At 59.7% G+C, this 13,627-nt stretch overlaps 1 protein-coding gene across 1 annotated transcript in view; it reads left to right on the top strand.

The window, feature by feature from the left end:
• The window catches only part of CROCC2 (ciliary rootlet coiled-coil, rootletin family member 2), a 55,553-nt gene that overhangs the window by 19,718 nt on the left and 22,208 nt on the right, over positions 1-13,627 (top strand). The window contains exons 15-20 of the mRNA XM_019628451.1: positions 346-539; positions 4,157-4,284; positions 4,740-4,909; positions 5,462-5,605; positions 8,165-8,278; positions 11,535-11,678. Of these exons, the coding sequence (XP_019483996.1) occupies positions 346-539; positions 4,157-4,284; positions 4,740-4,909; positions 5,462-5,605; positions 8,165-8,278; positions 11,535-11,678 (894 nt within the window). The remainder of the gene's footprint in view (positions 1-345; positions 540-4,156; positions 4,285-4,739; positions 4,910-5,461; positions 5,606-8,164; positions 8,279-11,534; positions 11,679-13,627) is intronic.

Genomic DNA, 13,627 nt, shown 5'->3' on the forward strand with positions numbered 1-13,627 from the left:
TGCAATAACCTGGTTGTCTGTCCCCTTCTATCGCTATTGCCATGCAATGTTTCCTGCCCCCCAGACATTTGCGGCTCAACCAAGGTTACCATTTAGATTGGCAGCTGGGAGTGCTCAGCTCAGTAACTCCTCCCTCATGGTCACAGGAGAGGAGGTCCCCTCTACTGGGAAAACACACCTGTGTGCTCCTGAGGTCCAGTGTGCCATCTCCACCCTCCGCCTCCACCTTCGCCTCCATGCCATTCTGCATGAACTCGCCTCTTCTCAAGTCCTGTTCCCTCAGGAGGTCCCCTCAACCCCACACTCTCGCTTTCTCTGCTGGACTTTCCTCTCCACCTCCTCTAGGTCACATGCAAGACGCAGGCCCTGGAGGAGCACCTGGCCCAGAGCCTGGAGGCCCAGGAGGCCCAGATGGACACTCTCCAGAGGGCCCTGCAGGACAAGGAGGCTTTGTCTAAGGAGCGGGCCCAACTGCTGGCCAAGCAAGAGGCCCTGGAGAGGCAGGGCCAGCTCATAGCTGAGGAGGCAGCCGATCTCAGGTACCCGGGGCCTATGGGCAGAGTGTGTCTGATGGCCTCGCCCTCAGAGTCTGCAGTGCAGCAGGGGGCAGGTACTCACTCAGCAACTGCAGCGCAGGCAAGTGTGTCTCCTGGGTGAGAGGCTGGGACAGAGGAGCCCACACAGTGCCTGAGGGTGTGGTGAGTACCCTGAAGAGGTGAATGCAGTGAGAGCCCTGGGAGGGCCGTCCTGAGAGGCGGCTGCACTGACCAGAGGGCAGGCAGCAGAAGGAAGACATGAGATGTCTTGCTCAAGGATCTGTGACGTTCAGGGTCCCCGTGGCTTCAGGCAAGGCTGGACCCAGGTGCTCCCACAGTGTCCTCAGGATCCGGCCTCACACCCCTCAGTGCTGCTCGACCCTGAGGAGGTTTTGTTCTCAGGTAGGCGCAGGCTGAGAGGTGGCAAGAGGGCCCGTGGCCACTCCAGGTTTCCCTCTCTATCGGACCAGAGTGCCCTTCTCTACACGAGGCCCAAGAGCTGCTGCCATTNGGTCCCCGTGGCTTCAGGCAAGGCTGGACCCAGGTGCTCCCACAGTGTCCTCAGGATCCGGCCTCACACCCCTCAGTGCTGCTCGACCCTGAGGAGGTTTTGTTCTCAGGCAGGCGCAGGCTGAGAGGTGGCAAGAGGGCCCGTGGCCACTCCAGGTTTCCCTCTCTATCGGACCAGAGTGCCCTTCTCTACACGAGGCCCAAGAGCTGCTGCCATTGGCCATCCCTGAGCCAATCCTGGGAGTCTCAGGGCTGAGATTGGCAGGCTGGGGGCCATATGCACATCCCTGGAGTTGGGGGTGGTGTCAGCCCCAGGGAACCACGAAGTGGAGAGCAGGGACATGGAGCACCAAAGACCATGGAGGCCACTTCCGGAAGTCACGGAGTGGGCACTTTGGGCAATACCAGGGGGTACCCTGTAGGCTGTTGCCTGGTGAGCTGAGCTGGTCCCATGACCTCCATGGAAATCCAAAAGCTGATGGCTTTCTGGACCTCAGGACCATTCTCAGGAACATCTAAGGATTTTTGTTGAAAACATTTCCTCCTGGGATTTCAGAATTGGGGGGTCAGGAGAAACCTTGGCATTTCATGTCGTCTTTGCGGAACAAACTTCAAACTTCTCCAAATGAAAGCTTGAAAGCTTGCGCAGAAATCAGAACAGAAAGCCTGACGCAGGCCGCTGTGGGTTGGCAGGAACAGAGGGCCTCCAGGACCCTCCCACGGCTGCCTCCAAGGCCCCACGGGTGCTCGGGAGAGCAGAGGTTAGAGGTCCCTTTCCACCTGCCAGCATTTACTGCCTGGATCACAGGCCCTGGTCAGATGCTTCAGGACCCGGGTCCTGCCCCAACTCGGCCCTGACCGCTAGGCCCAGGGCCTCTGTGCACAGCAGCCCTGCAGCCTCCAGGCAGAGTCACATACCCGCTAGGCAGCATTTCATGATGACCAGTCTGAGCTTCTGTGACAGGATGTGTCCTGAGACTACGTCTGCCTGGCACACACGGTGTGTGTTCACCTGGCTGGCTCGGTGGGCCCGAGGGTCTGGCCACCGCAGTTTCGGTGAGCTCCCAGGTCACGCTGACGACCACGAGCTGTGAGAGGTCCCGCTCCAGCTCCTCAATCTCCTGACGAAAATTCCCACGGTCGGCTTGATGTTGGGGGTCCAGGTTTGCCGTCCGCCCTAGGCCCTAACAAGGCCGAGCTTCAGCCAGCAAGGTGGACTGGGGTCCCATTGCTGGGGTGCCGGGCCTCTGCCCAGGAGGCTGACATGTCCTTGGCTCCTGTGGAGAGAGAGACGGGACACGCCCTCGGGGTCCCCGGCCTCTGGGTACAGACTCTGAGAAGCAGAAGCCACGTCTGCGAAGCCCCAGTGGGCACCTGGGAGGGGGAGGGCTCCAGGTGCCCCTGGAGGAGGGCTTTCCACAAGCAGAGCTGGGAAGAGCAGTCCAGGCAGAGGGAGCGCTGACACAGGGAGTGGGGTGCTGACGAGGCTAGGGACAGGAAGGGGGACCAGGATATCAGAGAAGTGACGTTTCTGGCCCTGCAGACATGGGAGAGCCCCGGGAGGTGTCCACATGCCCAACTCCCAACGAAGGTGGCAGTGGTGCAGGGGCTGAGCAAGACTGGGCACGACCCCCAGGGCCCACGGCCTCCCCACCTACTGACTAGGGGGGCTGTGCATTAGCTGTTGGTGTGTTCCTGTGGGTGTTCGTGGTATGCCTGTTGTGTTGTTTGGTTGGTTGTTTTTCTCACCGCCTGTCACCCAGCACAGCAGGGCATAGCAACAATTAACATGTGCTCACCGGCCGGTTGATGGCTGACGGACTGGCTGTCAGAACCTCAAGCGCTTCATCACCGTCTCCGGAAATGGGTGCTGCTGCCAGCTGCTGTGCTCCATTCTGGGTGTTTTCTGAGCACTCCCATCCTGTGTACAGACAGGCAGCTTCTGTAGTCACGGAGTCATGCCGTGTGCGGTTCGGCTGCTGCCTTTCCGAGCAGCCCTCTCTGTGACAACAGAATAGGAAAGAGTTTCCTCATCCTCGTTACAACCAACGAATGCACTGTAATTTGTAAAGCATCCTGCCGTCCATCAGCATTGAAACCAAGTCCACTTCACACCCTAGAAAAAGCCACAGTGAGTGTCCTTGCACACGTTCACATGTATTTCCAAAAAGCTCACACCCAGAAGTGGAACTGTGGGCTCAAAGACAGGCAGGCACACTTCCTCCACAACTAGACTGAAGAACAAAAGGACAACAACTTGTCTGTTCCCCTTCCCCGATTCTCCAATGCTGTTCCCCTCCCCCAATTCCCCAATAAAAATCTTAAAAAAAAAAGACAGGCACACTTTACGTTTTGAAAGCCGCCCCCAACCCCCCAATGAAATGGCCCTTACACCCTTACCAACAAACACTGCATGTTACCAGTGTTGTAACCTTTTGGTGATCTAATGCATGATCAATAATGCCTCGTGGCTGTGATTGAATCTCCTCAACTAGCAAGGTTGTGCAAGTGTTGTATGTTTATTCACCATTTGTGGGGTACTTTGTGACTAACAGTCGTTTTTTCTCCTGCTTCTGTCAGATCAGCTGACTTTCTGTCATTGACTGGTGGAGCCTCTGCCTATGCCGGACACTGACCCTTTGTATTAATATGTTGAGTGCAGGTCTTTTTCTCCAAGTCTGTCCCATGTCTTTTAAGTTGGCTTGTGAAAACTTTTATGTGCACAGGCTCCCCCTCCCTCTGTTTACTTGTATTCAGATCTGTTAGCCTCTTTATCTTTGTCTTCTGGCTTTTGGGTCTTGCATAAGAAGGTTATAAAACACCCTTCTGTATTTTTTCTACCATTTTTATAGTTCCAAGTTGTTTAGTTGTTATTTGTTGCATTTAGCTTTTAATCCATCAGAAACGTTTTGTGTGTGTGTGTGTGTGTGTGTGTAGAGTCCGATTTGTACTTTGAGATTTAAAACAAATGAGATGTCCTGTTACCCTCTGATTTGCCAGCCGGTCCTGCGGGCACTGTTCCGCCATCTAGCAGACTGGCCTGGCTGTCCCTCGTCCCCTGTCGGCAGGATCGTCGGGGTGACTCGCCGCTGTCCGATGCATCTCTGCAGGGCCGAGCGGGACTCACTGGAGAGAAGCCTGTTTGAGGCCCAGCAGCTGGCAGAGCAGCTGCAGGCGCAGCGGGAACAGCTAGCGGGAGAGGCCCAGAGCACCCGGCTCGCTCGGCAGGCCCTGCAAGGTGCTTGCAGCAGCTCCCTCCGCCCTTCCCGCCCCACAGTGTCCAGAAGGGCCCCATCAATGGAGCGCAGTCCCCCAGGAGGGGCACGAGCATGGGCCTAAATGGGCCCTGCCATCACTTTCCGTGAGGGGTGGGCCCTTGCGTGGCCTGCTCCCAGCCCTTGCCCAAGGCTCGGAGATGGGCTGTGGCCGCAGGGCCAGTGTGGTGGCCCCTGCTCCCAGCCCCTGCCCAGCCCACCCATCCGCAGCCCCTGGGCCTGGCCATAGCCAGCGCTGGGTGGGGGTTCAGCACACATGCCACAATGGGGCTCTGTCCCTGCCAGCTGGGGCGTCCTCCTTGGATGAGGTTGTGGTCGCTCCGTGCAGCCATCACTCCACAGGGAGTGCACGAGGGCCACAGCGGGCTCCGTGGTGGGGGCCTTACAGCCAATCCCTGACGCACCTGTCACTTCCCAGTGGACATGGAGTGGCTGCAGAGCACCTGGGAGGTCCAGGAGACGAAGCTGCAGTGGGACTTGGGGCGGCTCCAGTGGCAGGTGGCGCAGCAGGAGAGGGACGCACAGCTGGCCCTGGAGAGCCAGGCACTGGCCCACCGCAAGGACCTGGCACGGCTCCAGGGGGAGAAGGTCTGCTTTCCTGGGGACACCTGCTGCTTGGTCCCTCCCAGGAGCCCACCGTGTCCTAAAGAACAGCAGGCCCTTGGGGGGAGGGGTCCTAGGAGACCAGCCAGGAGGCAGAGGTGCCCAGGCCACACTGAGGCTGGGGCAGAGTTCAGGTGGGCAGTTGGGGTCACGGGGCCTGAGCTTGTGTGGGCCAGGCCTTCTCTTCTGCAGACAGGGTCACAGCTGGAGGCAGCTTCGTCACCCACTGGAGCCATCCCACCGGTCACAGGCTCCTGGGTGCCTCGCCTGACGTATCTTCACACATATGTGTCCTGGTGCTTGGTGCACTGTGGAGGCTCAGGAAAGCTCTGTGAACTGCTAGTTAAATGTAGGATGGCGGAGGCAGGGCTTGCTTCAGTGTCACTGTGTGTAAGACAAGGGACATGCAGCAGCTAGACTAGACAGTTCCTGGGGACCTGTCCTGCCCTGGCGTCCCATGAGCTAGGTCTCACTCAGGCTCGTAGGCACGTGCTAGTCTCACATGTCCTCACAGCCTGTCCCCTTGCCTTGGCCCAGGAGACCCTGAGCCTGTCTCTGACAGAGGAGAAGGAGCTGGTGGCGAAAAGTGCAGCCGAGAGGGAGGCTCTGAGGGAGGAAATTCAGAGCCTGAAGCGTGAGCAGGATGAGAGCCGCCTCCAACTGGAGCATGAATTGCACCAGGTAGGGGGGCCGGTGGGGGGTCCTCACATGCACCTCGCCGTGCCCTCTCTGACCCAGCAAAAGGGTCAGGCGGGGCAGCTTTAGGGCACTACCCTTGTGCATTGGTCTTCCACAGCAGTCCTACATTTACCCACCTACCCCCACCCATCCATTCATCCATCCATCCGTCCATCCGTCCGTCTGTTCATGCATCTATCTGTTCATCCGTCCATCCATCCATGTACTTGACTGTTTACTCATTCAGTTGTCCATCATCCATTCATTCACTTGAATACCCATTCTTCTATCCACACACCCAGCTGTCTACCTACATACGGAGTCATTTGTCCACATACTCAATTGTCTATGCACACATCTGACCATCAATCTACACGTCAGTTTGCTTAAACTTCTTCCAACTATCCATGCACCCAACCACCCATCCACATGTCTATTCATCCAGTCATCTTACCATCCATCTGTCCATCCACTTATCTGACCATCCATCTGTCCATCCACTCATCTGACCATCCATCTGTCCATTCCTTTATGCAGCCTTCCCTCTGTCCACACTCTCAGCTGTCCATTCACATCTACCATTCATCCAGGTGTCTGACTACCCATCCACCCACCTGGTCAGCAAGCCAGTCATCCATCAGTGTATCCAGGCATTGACCACTCACCTAACCAACCTACAGGCTGTCGTGGTCCAGACACCAGGCATATAAGAGCTACCCTCCAAGTCCAGACCTTCTAGTACACTGTGACACTGTGTGGCAGTCGCTGTTCCCTGAATGGGACAGACAAGTAAATGCATTCACATGTGTCATGACACAGTGTGATAGAGCTCTCAGATGTTGGTACAAATTACAGCTCGTAGGGGAGGAATTGCAGTAGCAGGAGGAACCAAGGTTTGTTGTCAGACTCCCTGCATTTCCGGTTTGATTCTCAAAGCATTCTGAGGTACCTGCTCTTATTAGCCCCATTTTACTCACAAGAGAAGGTTCAGAGATGGTGACCGCCTTGCCCAGGGTTGCACAGCACACCTACTGGACAACCTGTGGTCTGTGCTCTTAGCTCTTCCACTATTCTGCTCCCTGAAAGGGAGGAGGGACATTAAGCGGGGAACAGGAGGCTGTCAGGTAGAGAGGGAAGGGTATTCACAGGATGTCTGGAGATGGCACGAAGTTCTCTGAAGAACCCTCAGCTTCAACAGTTTACCAGAACCCAGGAGCTAGGACTCACAGAACTCAAGAAAGTGCTACACTTACGATGACAGTTTTATTAGAAAGGACACAAGTCAAGACCAGCCCAGTGAAGAGACACATGGAACAAGGTCTCTCTCCCTGGAGTCAGGGCACTCGGCCTCTGCACATCAGTGCACTCCCCACTCGTGAGCTCCAGGATTCTCCTGGGGTTGCTCACATGGGTGTGACTGAGGGAGTCACTGGCCACGTGATGGCACTGTGTCCTCACCTCCTCCCTGAGGCTGGGAGATGTCAGTGGCCCACAGCCCCAGCGCTCTCATCACGTGGTTTGTCGGGCATGGCCACCCGCCCCCGCTCCGTCCCCCAAACTATGTCAGGCAGCCATGAGTCGCCTCATAGAGTAAACTCAGGTGTGGTTCCAGGGGCCCAGGAACAACAAAGACACTGCTCACTTGGGGAATTCCAGGGGCTTAGAGGCTCCTCCCAGGACCCAGCACTAAAAAGTCCAGTTCTTTATTATGAAACATCCTCCCGAGATTGCTGTGTATAGAAGAGCAAACAAATATATATTGTTATTCCGCCTTCATAACACAAAAAGTCTGAAAAGTACATGCCTGGTTCCCAGCCTTCTTTTTCTCAGGATTGACAAGATCACAGAGGTCTTTCCCCATCTGTGTGTTCAGGGCTTTTTTACTCTTTCACAGCTGCGTCAAGTCCTCAGGTGCTTAAATCCCCATTGTTTTCCTGGCCCCATCAGTGGACATCTGGGTCGTTTCCAGCTTTCTTGCTTCATAAACAACATTATGAACACTAATCGATGACCCGAGCAGGTCGTCCCGCGTGTGGACATGCACACACGTGGGCTGCCTTCCCCGGGACCCTGGGTGTCGGTAGTGCGCACACCTGTGACTTCAACGGTCATTGCCAACGTCCTTCCACCTCCCAAAGCCCTCGGGGCTGGCAGGTGAAACGGGTGTCTGGGTGCTCACATGCACCCTTCACCCTTAGTGGCGTGGGGCGTTTGCAATGGTTCAGGACCATCTGTGGTTCCCACTCTGTGCTCCGTTGGAAGCGTTGCCTGGAGCGGGCGGGGGGCTCCGGGAAGGAGATGGTCTGTGAAGCCCCTGGTCTGTGCTGGGAAGGAGCGGGTATTGGACAGGTGTACAGTGGGGAAGGTGTAAGACACCCAGTGGGGCAGCTGCCTGAGCACAGGCACAGAGGCCGGACCATGTTGGGTGGGGCTACAGGGCCCCACCCACCTCCCTTGGTGGTGCTCTGGGGTGCTGCCCCGTCCCAGAGCAGGGACGTGGAGCCAGGAGCACACTGTGTCCCGCCGGGGGCTTCAGCACCCAGCACTCCGCTGTCACGCCAGGCCCTGTCTCTGAAAGAAGCAGAAAGGAGCCTGCGGCACGAGGAGCTCTCCAGGGCCACGCGGGAGCTGGAGCAGCTGCGGCAGGAGGCGCACGGCCGGCAGGAGCAGGCAGAGGTGAGGCACGTGCCCCTGTCAGCCTCAGACCCGGCACCTGGCTCGGCACCTGGCACTGCCAGCAGGTGCTGCCAGACCCCCACATACACCTCTTCCCACCGGGTCCCAGGGACACATCCCTCTCCACCCCGGCCCCCCGAGCCTCAGTTTCCCTTGGGTGTCTCCAGGTCTTCTGCTGGGAGGGGACACTGTCTCGATGGGAAAAAAAGGCTGAGCAAGCCAAAGCGGGTAGGGGTGCTGAGGGAGCCGTCCTGGCCCCAACAAGGGCAGCAAGGACTCCACCAGGCCTTGGGTGGGGCCGAGGCCAGAGAGGGAAACGCCTGGGCTGCACCTGCGCCAGCAGCAGACACCGAGCCCAGGCCTGCGACCCCCACCCTGCCGGCCCCCAGCCTTGTCTGTGCATTGAGGATAACTGTGGAAATGTGCACCAGGCCTCTTGGGGCCAACTCGCTGGTCCCTTCCAAAGGAGAAACCCACAACGGGAAGGCTGGCACCTATCTGAGGCAAAGCCTCACCCCTCACTGGCAAGGACACCCACGGATCCCGCCCACAGAGCCTGGAGAGAGGCAGCCACTGATGGGCAGAGTGGCCTCGGAGGCAACCGCCTGCCCTTGGCCAGGGGACAGAGGCCCACGTGTGCACGGAAGCAGCCGCACGCAGCCAGCCAGGGTCACCTAGGACCCCTGTCTCCTCCTCAGGAGCCCGCGTCCAGGGCAGGGCGGGCCAGGCAGCGGCAACTGGGATTCTGGGCAGTGGGGGCGGCGACTCGGCCCCTGTGCCCCCTCCCCACGGGGCCATCGCTGGCAGGGTGGCCTTGGCCCATTTATGAAGTGGGCGATGCGGAGACAAGGGCCACTCGCAGGAGGAGGTGGCCCGAGCCAGGTATAGGACACAAAGGAGAGAGCTCAGAGAGCGGCTGTTTGCAGCTGGGGTCAGGACGGCTGCCATGGGGGGTGGCCCGGAGCAGAGACAGAAAACAGCCCCCACCAGGGATGGCTCACAGAGGGGACATCAGCCTGGCTGGGCCAGCACCGCCTCCTCTGCTGCTGCCTTTGTCCCTCCAGCCCTGGTCGCATTTCACTTTTAACCCAGGAGACCCATGCTCACCCTGGTCCCTGGTGTGCCCGAGCCCCAAGGGCACAGGTCAGAGGGTCCACTGGTGGTGAACAAACGCCTCAGTGAGTGTGCACAGGATGCCAACTGCGGCCAGGCCCAGAACTTGCTTCAGGAACGGGCCATCCTTGTGGGCAGCAGGGGGCCTGAGAAGGCCTCCTGGCTTGGGGAGGCCGCCTGTTTACTCTGACCTGCGGGACAGCCCCACAGGGGCTCTACGCAGTGGGAAAGGGGGTGCAGTGAGGCGTTGGCTGCCAGGGCGTTTCTCTACCCTCCTGCCTGACAGGCAGCCTGGCCCCCAGTCACTCTGAGTTGGAGCAGCCTGAGAGAGCTCCTAGCACCCGGGAAAGCCTTGCTCGAGAGCCCCTTGCCGAAGTGCCCCCTCGGTGTGTGTGTGGGGGGCCCATAGGGTTGTGTCTTCCTTCCTCCAACACCACCCCCTAGCTGCTCCCTCAGCACCCCCACCCCAGCAGCAGGGGACCAGGAAAGCCCCAGGTTTTCAGGGGTCTGCTCAGGGGGCCTCCCCTGGCACTGGCTGCATCTCCCCCTGGGCTGGGTGGCCTGCCAGTCAGTGGGCTTTTCAGGGAGCTCATTAAAGGGTTTTTGGCCACCTCAGCTCAGAAAATGGAAATTTCAACCTACTGAGAGGGGCGGAAGGGGAGAAACGCCAGCCAAGGAACGCCGTGTGGCTGACATAAGAGTAAGCCTCCCCGGCCAGGGGAGGGGCCCCGCCTGACCCTGCAGCCCACGATTCTCATGGGGGCGGCCCAGCCCGGCCACACTGAGCACCCACCGCAGCAGCACAGAGCCTCCCTGGCTGGGGTCACAGTAGACCTGGTGTCCAAGGCGACGCCTGTCAGCGGAGAGGTGACAGCAGGCTGGGGACAGAGGATGTCGGTCACCCGGAGCAGGAGCAGGGCCTGAGAGCCCCAGCCCACAGGTGCCCTGGGAACAGCCTGCAGATCCTGTGGCGGGAGCAGGGCCTGTCTCCCAGAGACCACGTACAGGGGGCAGCGCATGCTCCTGGGCCCCCTGGGAGCACTAAGCCTGCCAAGGAAATGCTCAGACCACCCTGTGTCCTGGCAGGGAGGCGGGGCCGGCCCCAGGGTGAGCAAGGCCCCTTTGGGAGGCGGTGGGAGCACCGCCGGACCCCTGCCCTCCAAGGACCCATCCACTGGAGACCGCTGGAGAGAGTGCCTGGGGTGCTGCCGCCACAGGAAAGCAGCTTTGGGCCGAGCTGAGTCCTGATGGATGTCCGAGCCACCTGAGTGTGGCCGCGCAGTCCCTGCAGGGGACGCAGACACTGTAGAGCTGGCAGGGACCCTGGGCAGCCCCTACTCCCAGCTGCCTATCTGAAAGTTCTGGAAGCTGAGGGCCAGGCTGACTGAGGGGCTCCTGTGGTCACCTGGACCTGGGGACAGGGCTGTTCCTCAGACGCAGCTGTCCCCTTCCCCCGCCACTGCGGTGTCTTCTGAGCTGGGGTCTCGCCCTACACCGATAGGCGGGGGGGCCCCCCGGAGGCACCTTCTGTGGGAGGGGCCCCAGACGCCCCAGGCCATGGGCCACAGGACACGGGGTGCTCCTCCCAAGCCCAGCAAGCCCTTGAGGACAGAGGCTTAGCCCCAAGCTCCTGAGTGTGAGTGCCAGCCCTCTGCCCAGCTGCAGGAGCCCAGGTCCAGTGTCACTTGAGGGTACGGCCTCTGCTTGTTTGCCAAATGGCTATTCTTGGCCCCTCACTACTCAGCAGAGTGGACCCAACAGCAATGGCTTAGGCAGGAAAGGGGTCAATGCTTGAGAACCCTGCCCTGGCCTGGCAGCCTGGGGACCCCAGAGGAAAGGCAAAGGGGGACAGGGGCACAAAGTCAGCCCCCCCCACACACAGACAGCTCCCCTCTGGGGCCTCTGCCCCCACCCTTCACATGTCTCCTTGGGACCTGGCATGGTGGCATTAGCTGTGGTCAGCACGAGAACCCTCTCCTAGAGCCCCAGGCCGGCTCTCACCCCCACCCGCCTCGTGTGGCCCGAGCGAGCTGCCCTTCTGGTCCCAGGACATCGTGTGGCCGCCTGCCTCGGCCTGAGCAGACCGCCAGGCTCCTGTCACAGGCAGCCCCTCGACGCCTCAGCGGCTTACTGCTCCCCCTAGGCCACGGTCAGCGCCATGGCTGCAGAGCTGAAGGCCCTGCAGGCCCAGTTTGAGGACGCCATCTCGGCCCATCAGAGAGAGGCCGCGGCTTTGCGTGAGAGTCTCCGGGAGATGGCAGCAGAGCGGAGCAACGTGGGTAGAGAGGTGAGGGGGCAGGAGGGGGTGAACAGAGTCAGGGGGTGCCAGGAGAGGGGGAGAGATGGGGGCTCTAGGATGGGGGAAGACGGCCTCCTGTGAGGCTGGTACGACCTGGGGCATGGGGACGAGGAAGCTGGACCCTCGGCCCGGAGACCCACCGTCCACAGGCCGTGGGAGCATCCTGGGCGAGCGTGCGCCCTCCGTCGGACTGGGCATTGGCGTGGGGTGAGGCCCCCCTGGGGGTGCGTGCGGTGGAGGCGCAGGAGGAGACGCGCAGGACAGCCATGCAGGGGGCCTGACACAGGGGCCCCCAAGATGGTGTCTTGGGGTGGGGTGAGCAGGAGAGGCCCCAGCTAGGCCGGGCTGGGGCTGAGCAAGCCGGCGACTGGGGAGGTGTTCCTGAGGTAGGTTTGACAGCACCAGGGACGCCTGGGAGAGGGGAGGGCAGGAGGGCACAGAGCTCTGTGCTGGGGGAGGAGACGCCGGAGCCCGGGTGGGGCCCGCAGGGGCAAGGCAGCCTCCTGCACCCTGGGCAGCGTGCCAAGGCTGGCCGGCGGGCGCTGACCCCACGCTCGTGCACGCACCAGGGCCCCCCAGCAGCAGCGGAGTGAGGCAAGGGGCTCCCCTCCCCCGCACCCCCAGGCAGGCCGTTGGAGGAGAGGAAGAGAGCATGATTTAACATGACAGCCTGTTTACTTTGGCCCCAAAGAGAAAGGTCTCCTTTCAACAGATTTCAAAGTCAGGCCCGGTCAGCGACCACACGGGGGAGCAGAATGAGATTTTAAAACGGAGCAGCAGGGGACGGGGGCACGTTCGTTCTGGTGCGTGAAGGGAGAAAGCGTGGGTCTCAGTAGCAGTGCAGGTTCTCGGAGAAGGCCCCCCCAAAAGGGAGAGGGGCCCCCAGAAAGGGAGTGGGGGCTGGGGAGCCCGAGGGGTGAGTGGGCACGAGGAACAATCACAGAAAAGCACGGAAGAGCCCTCCCAGGCGCCAGGCTGGCCAGAGTCGCCATGGAAACCATAACATTTTCACGGCCTTTACACTGGAGGAACGTCCAGGCCTCTTGCAGCCCTGCTGAGATCCACACATGTGTGCGTGCACGCACACACACGTGAACCCACTGCACAGCCCACACACACATGCACATGTATATCTGCACACATGGAGACCACACACCCCATGCACACACATGATAGTGCACACGTGCACACACACACATGCATGTAAACACATGGACACCACGAAGTGCATACGTGTGCAGCAGGCAACACGTGCAACTCCACACATACTCGCACACTTAACACACCATGGCACATATGTTCACACACACACATGTGCATATGCACACGCCACACTCTCACAATGCTGCGTGCATACGAGCATGCCACAAACGGGCCGTGGCCCCTCAACACTCCCCCTCTTCTCCCCACCCGCCCTCCTCCCTGCAGAGCTCTCAGCCGCCTCCCTGCAGGAGATTTCAAAAGAGGCTGTTTATACAATTTCTAGTAAAGAAATAATTATTATAATCACATTAAGCGATTTGGCTGTAAAATTCCTGTAAAAGGGATGGTTGTTCTCAGGAGGTGGGTGGGGGCGTGGGGGAGGGGCCCTGCTGCATTTGTTTTGCTTGTTTTCATCTCCTCGTCCTGGGAAATGAAAACAGTTTCTTTTATGATAGATAGGCCCTTTCGCTGGTCCTTGACCCTCTGGGTGGATTTCTGCTGAGCTCAGCGGAAAATGTTCTGCTCGCTTGTGGCTCCCACATGTGGGGGGTGGGAGGGGAGCGGAGGGGGGCGAGGGCCCTTCCCAAAAACAGAACAACAATAACAGCGGACGGAAGCGGGAGCCAGGCCGGCCAGGGGCCTGGACAATATCCCACTGAAGCCGCCAGCAAAGTGGGGTTTGTGCTTGGCAGCCCGGCGCCTTGCCACAGCTCAGAGTCCCTGTGACTCCCTCT

This window comes from Hipposideros armiger, unplaced genomic scaffold, assembly GCF_001890085.2.
Source record: "Hipposideros armiger isolate ML-2016 unplaced genomic scaffold, ASM189008v1 scaffold_17, whole genome shotgun sequence".
Classification (NCBI taxonomy): domain Eukaryota; kingdom Metazoa; phylum Chordata; class Mammalia; order Chiroptera; family Hipposideridae; genus Hipposideros; species Hipposideros armiger.